Source organism: Gossypium hirsutum, chromosome A11, assembly GCF_007990345.1.
Source record: "Gossypium hirsutum isolate 1008001.06 chromosome A11, Gossypium_hirsutum_v2.1, whole genome shotgun sequence".
Lineage (NCBI taxonomy): Eukaryota > Viridiplantae > Streptophyta > Magnoliopsida > Malvales > Malvaceae > Gossypium > Gossypium hirsutum.
Window position 1 is genome coordinate 14962270 of NC_053434.1, and position 8313 is coordinate 14970582.

The window sequence follows — 8313 nt, forward strand, 5'->3', positions numbered from 1 at the left end:
GCCGTGAGACTCTATTTTCGAATTGTATATGCTTTAGCCACACAGCCATGTCCCTGAGCCACATGGTCATGTGATCTTGTTTGCACTTTTTACTTAGAATTTCATAAAAGTTTCAATTTAATTGATATTTGATTTCGATTTGCTGAAGCTCGAATTAGGTCCAAAATTGATTGAAAAACATGGAAATGATTGAATATGAATTATTTGATTGAATTTGATTGAAATTATGAAAAATGTCTAAACATTATTATTGTAATGCCTTATACCTTGGGTCGGGCAACTGAACTGGGTATAGGGTGTTACAGGTATGGCTAATGTGTTATATTTGTTCAAACAAATTCAATAAATAGGCTTTTTTATTACAATATTGTTTTTTAAATGACTTCCCAAACTATGATACATTTGGGAAATAATCCTCAAATATGTGTTTTTCAAAAATACATGAATATTGACACTTATGAGTGTTGAGGTTAGTATAAAATTCTCAAGTATCAATACCTACGAGTGTACGTGTTAGTGTAATATTCAAATATGCTTTTTTTTTGGGATTAAAGAGGAGAGAATGATAGAGAATATTAACTAACACCCATGAGTGTCCATGTTAGTATAAAATTCAAATAAAATGAATTTTGAATTTTTTGGGATTAACGGGGAGAGGATAAAGAATATTGACTCACACCCATAGGTGACAAGGTCTATTTTATTCATTTAACTTTGTAACTAATCTATGTTATTTGGTTATATTAATGCACATGATCAAGAATGAATTTAGTTATTATATATGTAATGAAAGTCGTTTTGATTGTATGTTAACATAATTAATAAGTAAGATTGTTCAGAACATTTTTTGGTTATGATAGTAAAACTTTGAGTTCATAAGTTTATGGTATACAATTATAGGGTGATAAATACATGTATTTATATGTCATCCTAGTAGGAAATCGGTAAATTTTATGGAGATATATATAATAAGTAATAATTATATGTTATTTACTATCATAAAAGGTTAGTCAAAACTAAAAATGATGTAATACAGTTAAGATTATTTAGATTTTAGTTATTAAATAAAGTATAGGCTAAATATGTGTAGATACTTAAGTAACAAATTTATAATTGATGAAGGCTAACTAGAAATTAAGGTCAATGTGAAAAAAACACATGTGAAAAAAAATACTTATGATATAACTTTTATGATGTATAATCTTAAAAGAGAGAGAGAGAGTAATTTCTCCAAAATATTTTTATGTTAGTTTGAAAGATCAAATCATAAGACTCAAATACTTCAACATATCAATAGATACAAGTATACCTTTGCATTTAGTTACGACAAATTATGATAGATTAAATTTTACATACGATATTTTACAGTTTTAAAAATATGTTTTAAATCCAAGTATCGTTGGTAACTCCTTATAAAAAAAATTCAATATTGAAGGAATTTGACAAGTATGGTTAAAAAAAGTCCTTCTATATACCTCTATTTCTCTCTTTATATGTATTGCTTTAAGCAATTATTCTCACGAGTTTACAATAACAAAATGTGCTGCTTTTCAATTGAACAAGCTAAGGGGTAACCTAGACCTAAGTTTTGCAGCGCTTAAGTGAGAACAATTTTTTGTCAAATCATGCACTCCGTTGTTTTAAATTTACAGTTACTTGTACCAATATTGTATATTGCATTATAACTATTATCATATTTCGTATAGTACTACTATTATTGCACATAATGTATTTTTGTATCTCATGTTGTGAGCCAATAAAAGGATTAAGAGTCGTATATAGACTACTCGGGACAGATGTGATGTATTGTAGGATAAATCGATGAGATGTGAAGCCATTTCATAACTAATGAATCGAATAATACTTCAACATCTAGTTGAATCCTCCATCGATTAGGATATGCACATAAATTCAGCCTATACTTTGCTTCAACAATTTGCTATTCACTAGAATAAGATGTTTTTAGTTGGTTGTTGTGGGGTGAAGTTATAAATTTTGTATTATGATAGTAGATATTGAAATTTAAAATTTTGGAAGGATAAAAGTACGAATCTATTAATTTTTAGTTAAAATTAACAATTATTTTTTATATTTAAAAGAAATCAATTGAATCATCGTTTTACAATTATTTCGAAGTAGACATTAAATTTAACGAAGTGAAAGTTTGAATGGAAGAAACGATGATGTGTTCTATTAATAGACTTTACATGCTAAGCAAAATCATTCTCTAAGTTAAAAAAAAAATCAATTTAGATTGTTGTATTGATTAATAAATCTACAAGATTGATTTTTGTTTATGGTCATAATTAAATGTATGTAATGCTTACAAAGAGTATAAAAACAATGCCAATTTTATTTGTTATGAATTGGTGACATGTATGCACATGTATTGTAGGTTGTTAATACACATGAATATATCAATAGGACATGTTCAACTTCAATAACATTTTAGGCAATATTTTTCCATCTAATTCTTAACCGATTTTCATCATTCTTGAAGCATTAGACTGCTTTGTTAATCTATTATCAAACGAGATGCAACAAATTGGGATTAAAAGCAAGCATTCTTCTAAAATCCAATAGAACCGCAAAACATCATGATGAACCCTAGTTTTGACCAATGTAGCTTCTAAACCAAATTCATTCCAAGATAGTGGCCCAAAAATCACGTAAAAATATTCATTAAAAAGCTCATAAAATAAACTACGTGATGTAATTTTTTTTACAAAATTTCATCTATTATAACTCAAGTTATGCTTAAATCAATCGAGACCAAAAACACACCTAAACTACCCGAAACATAAAGTTCTTGCTCATGTCTTCCTTCCAATCCCTTCCTTTCATCCCCCTCATATTTTGAACCATAGATGAACGTCTCATCCAACGGTCCATATTTAAAATTATGGAAGAGAGGGATCTGTGTGCTAGTCGTCTCTACCAATCATATTTCATTTTATGGATACCGTCTAACTCACACATGACTATTTAAATCCCTTCATTTCCGTTACCTCCTCACACGACGAAATTATCAGTGCATTACCACTTTGATCTAATCCTCAATTTCCCAATTTCTCTTGAAACCCTAATCCTAAATCGATTTCCCAACTTCGGCGTTCTAATGGCCACTGAGGAACCAACTGTCGCCGTGGAATCTGCGCCTGAGCTGGCGGAAGAGAATCCCGCTGAGGCTACAGCCAATCCCAAATCTGGCAAAGCAAAGAAAGCTAAAGAGCCCAAAGCCAAGAAGGCTGCAGCTCCTAGGAAGCGACGAGCTCCTCCTGCTCATCCTCCTTACGAAGAGGTATTTCATAATTCAATTTTTTTCTAAATGGTTCCGATTATGTTGTAGGTTTCCGTAATTCAGATCTGAATTCGTGTTAATATGTGATCTGTCTGTGACAGATGGTCAAGGATGCAATCGTTACTTTGAAGGAGAAGACTGGATCAAGTCAGTATGCTATCACTAAATTCATTGAAGAGAAACAGAAGAATCTTCCTGGAAATTTTAAGAAGCTTCTGCTTTTCCATTTGAAGAAGCTTGTGGCTGCTGGGAAGTTGGTCAAGGTTAAGAATTCGTATAAACTTCCTTCGGCTAAGGCTTCGAAGCCGGCTACAACTGCTTCTGCTCCGGCTAAGAAGAAGCCGGCTGCTAAGTCCAAACCTGCTTCGAAGGCCAAGGAAGGGAAACGTGCTAAAACAACTTCTAAATCCCCTTCTAAGACAAAGGCTAAAGCGGCGGCTAAACCAAAGGCTGCTCCTAAGGCTAAATCCACCGCAACGAAGACGAAGGCTGTGGCTGCTGTGAAGCCGAAGGCGAGTGCATCTGCTAAGCCAAAAACCGTAGCTAAATCGAAGGCGAAGCCAAAGGAAAAGCCGGCTAAGGCTTCGAGGACTTCAACAAGGACTTCTCCTGGGAAGAAGGCGGCTGTCCCTAAAGCTACTCCGAAGAAGGCTGCCGCGCCTAAAAAGGCTCCTTCGAAGAGTGCTAAGCCGAAAAGTGTCAAATCACCGGCGAAGAAAGCTACGACGAGGAGGGGAAAGAAATGAGAAGGGAGGCTAGTCGAAATAGGGGTAGTATTGTAAATTGGAGTGATGTATAGTGGGTGTATATGGATCCACGTATACCCACGAGATATAACATTCAGATCTCTTTTTTAATATTTTTATTTGAGTTGGTTTTTTTTTTTTTGGTGAGTTTAAAAGTTGAAACAGTTGTTAGATGTAACTTTCAGTTGAATGTATTATGAGATAAACTTAGAGCAATGATCTCTCTGACCTGTTTCCGCTTCATTGTGGTTTCGATGTTGGTTTGTAATGATAGCTTCACTAAATTTGATGGATTCAGTTATTCTCGAGTGGAACTTCTAATTAACCATTTTTTCTAACTTCAAATATCAGTTCATGGGAGTTAGGGTAGAGATAGGCCTCGAAATTTCCAGCCTTTTGTGTTCTACTGGTGTGTCAGCAATATTATCCTTCTCTTACTGATATTTACATGTCGAATAGCTTATAAATCTATCAGTGAAGCCCAACCTCATCTGTTATTAAAAAGGTTAAGGAGAAGATAATGGGAATTTTGAACAAGTTTGATGTTGCGCCATGCTTCTTCCGACTCTTCCACCAACATGATGATTGATGATGAAATCTAAAAAAGAATCAACCCCAAAGATTGTACCCTATTATGTTAAGGTAAGCAAAAAGTAAGGCCACTGCATTACATAACCAATCTATTTATATTTATATTTATATTTATATGTATATGTTTTGATGCATTATAGAATATAGATTTGTACAATGAATTTATATGTATTTATTTAAGGACTTTTGGGAAAATCCTTCCCCCCCCCTATTCCTAGGATAGGATGGTTCAAGTTCAAATTGTCTGCTTCTAGGCTCTCGGTCCATGGCCCAATGGACCCGATAAAACAAAAGATCCGTATCCACTAACATTGAGTTGCGACTTGCGCGTATTAGTTGAGGTTCCGTAGTCTGGTTTTTCAAAAACATCCGGCAAAATGGTCGCCAGTAGGATGGTTCGCGTTGCTTCAGCCGCTAATGGAGCTGCTCGATCATGTTCTTCTTCTTATGCAGAATCTACTCCAATAGGTAAACTCTCATCTCTTTTCAATTCCCGCCAAAACCCCACTTTTTCTAAGAATCCCAAATCTTCAAACCTCAACAAACAAAATTTTGCAAGTCAAGAACCACTTCACAAATTTCTCAAATCAGGGGCTATTACTCTCGATAAAGCAGTTCAACTTTTTGATCAGATGACCCAAATGAAACCCTCTCCTCCAATGTCATCATTTAATCTGTTGTTAGGTGCCCTTGTTAAGATTAAGCAGTATAATCATGTCGTTTTGCTTTGCAAGAGATTGGATTCTATTGGATTTTCGCCTAATTTCTTTACCTTGAATATTCTACTTAATTGTTTATGTCGTGCGGGTAGAATTAGTGATGCTTTCGCTGTTTTCGGTAGGCTTTTTAGGTGGGGTTTTAGACCAGATACTCTAACTTTTACATCTCTGATTAAAGGGCTGATTGTCGAGGATAAGGTTGGTGAAGCAACTAGGTTGTTTGGGAAAATGGTTGTATTTGGTTGTCAGCCTAGTGTTATTAGTTATGGGGCTTTGATTAATGGTCTGTGTCGAATGGGGAATACGAGTATTGCTCTTCGGTTATATGACGAAATGCTTAATGGAAATGGGGTGTGTAAGCCTAACGTTATTATTTATGGTAGCATTATCGATGGCCTGTGCAAGGAGGGTATGATAGAAAAAGCGAGTCAACTTTTTTCGGAAATGAAGGGTTGGGGAATTTGTCCGGATGTGATTGTTTATAGCTCCCTACTTCATGGTTTTTGTTGCATAGGTAACTTGGAGAAGGCTAAAAGTCTGTTTCTTGAGATGTTGGATCAAGGTGTGCATCCTAATGTGATCACTTTCAATGTGTTAATAGATGCACTCTGCAAGATGGAGAAGTTCGAAGAAGCGAATCAGTTGTTGAATTTAATGATTCAGAGAGGAGTAAATCCTGATATAATAACATATAACACATTGATGGATGGGTATTGCTTGGCTGGTAAGCTTGATTTTGCAGGGGATTTGTTTGCTTCCTTGCAAAGTAAGGATAATGGACCAGATGTTGTTAGCTTTAATATAATGATCAATGCTTATTGCAAAAACTGGAAGGTTAATGAAGCTATGAGGCTTTACCGGGAAATGATCGCAAAAAGGATTAAGCCAACGGTTATCACGTATAACACCTTATTGACTGGTCTTTTCCAGGCAGGAAAGGTTGACGAAGCAAGAGAACTGTTTGGTAAGATGCAGTTCGGTAACATTGCACCTGATTCTTGCACGTATAACATCTATGTGGATGGACTTTGCAAAAACGATTGTGACTCAGAGGCACTGGAACTGTTCCATAAGTTAGAAAGTTGCAAGTTTGAATTTAGCATTAAGGTGTTCAACTCCCTTATTTATGGGCTGTGCAAAACAAGGAAGCTTGAAACAGCTTGGGAGCTATTTTATGGATTGCCAAATAAAGGCTTGGAACCAACAGTTGTAACTTATTCTATAATGATCAATGGGATGTGTAAGGAAGGGCGACTTGAAAAGGCAAATGATTTGTTAATAGAAATGGAGGAAAAGGGTTGTGCTCCAAATGTTGTCACGTTTAACACACTCATGCATGGTTTTACTCAGAAGAATGATACCCAAAAAGTAGTGAAACTTCTTCATAAAATGGTGGAGAAAAAATTGTCGCCTGATGCATCCACTGTTGCCGCAGTTGTAGATTTACTTTCCAAAGATGAAGCATATCTTGAAACTCTGAAATTACTTCCTACATTTCCAGTCCAAGTGCCACCTAATAAGGCCAGAGTGAAACTTGTTTGCGAGCTTTGAGTGTCAGTCAAAATCCTTGACTTGACAGAGCTTCTGCAGAGACTTAACATATTGAGTGGAGGTTTCAAAATGTGTTGGCTTACACACATGTTACATCACTTTCATTTGAGTTCAAGCCCGGAATTATTAGCATTCTCACATTCTGATACCAATTCTTCAATGTTAATCTGTTGTAAAGTTTATGGTTTGAAATCCTGGGGAAATTGCAAAGGCAGTACGTATAAATGTCAATATGGTTTGAAGGATTATTTGAAGGAATAGTTGGTTCTGACAAAGTTATTACAAGATAGAATCATTTAATTGTTGGTGGGAAAACATTCAATGTCTTAGAAGTTGGGAATTTGGTTGCTTGATCACAGTAGAATAATGTGTTTGTGGAGTAGTTGCTGGCAAACTCAGCTGAGAAACTAATATTTCTTCATGGCATTTACATTATGTAAGCCTGCAATCAAATCTTCTCTCATCTTGGTTCAAGTTCAGATTAGAAGAACAAAGCCTTCCACAGTGAAGCTGAGTTGTCCTCCAGAGTAGCCCTTCAACCAGAATGTCTGGGAGGCATGAATTTTCTTCCTTGGCTTAATATGTATTATTAACTAAATTATCACTTTGACACTTGCTCCAACTTTTTATCAGTTTGACCTTCTACTTTAGTTCTGTATAGTCCATTACTTACCCCAATCCGATTGTCCGTGTTAAAAAAAAACCCAACCAATCATATATATATATTTTAAAAAATAAAAAAGTAAAAAAAATAGAAATTTTAAAAAAAAATCATTAAGAATCCAAAAAAAAAAAATCATAAACAATCCCCAAAATTATTATTACTTAGAAAATTATAAAAACTAAAAAAAATCATAATTTATTTTTGAAAAATGATAGAAAAACATTTTTTAAATTTTAAGTAATTGTAACTAAAAAAAAAATCATAAATTTTTTTAGAAAAAGTTTGGAATTTTAGATTTTTAGAAAATTTCAAAATTTCATGACTTTTCTTTTTGCATTTTTATGAAAATTTTGACATTTTAAAGGAATTTTGAGTTTTTAAAGTACCATAAAATTCTTAAAAATTTTCTATTAAACCTAAAATTCTAAACGAATTATTTATTTATTTATATGTTATGACTTGTTTTTAATTTATTGAAGTTTTGCATGCTTATAATTTTAAAAAATAGTTTTTAGTTTTTTAAAATAATTTTATGAGTTTTTAGATTTTTTTTGGCTTTCCAAAAGTTTTTATGATATTCTTGGAAGTTTAACGATTTTTTTAGTTTTGTTATATTTTTAAAAATTTTAATTTCTTTACATGTGGCAGCATGTCATTTGTAGGTTGAAATTTTTTAATGGAAATTTGGATTACGGTAATGGGATTATAGAATTAAAGTACAAGGGTCAAACTGAGTACAGA

General features: G+C 33.7%; 2 protein-coding genes across 2 annotated transcripts; both read left to right on the forward strand.

The window, feature by feature from the left end:
* Positions 1–2978: 2978 nt before the first annotated feature.
* On the forward strand, positions 2979–4344 carry LOC107924194 (histone H1). Its single transcript, XM_016854525.2, has 2 exons — positions 2979–3301; positions 3403–4344. Exons 1-2 carry the CDS (start codon positions 3119–3121, stop codon positions 4045–4047), a joined length of 828 nt encoding a protein of 275 aa, XP_016710014.1. The 5' UTR covers positions 2979–3118; the 3' UTR covers positions 4048–4344.
* A 132-nt stretch (positions 4345–4476) lies between these two features.
* Positions 4477–7558, forward strand: LOC107924193 (putative pentatricopeptide repeat-containing protein At1g12700, mitochondrial). Its single transcript, XM_016854524.2, has one exon. It carries the CDS (start codon positions 5016–5018, stop codon positions 6906–6908), a length of 1893 nt encoding a protein of 630 aa, XP_016710013.2. The 5' UTR covers positions 4477–5015; the 3' UTR covers positions 6909–7558.
* Positions 7559–8313: the final 755 nt, after the last annotated feature.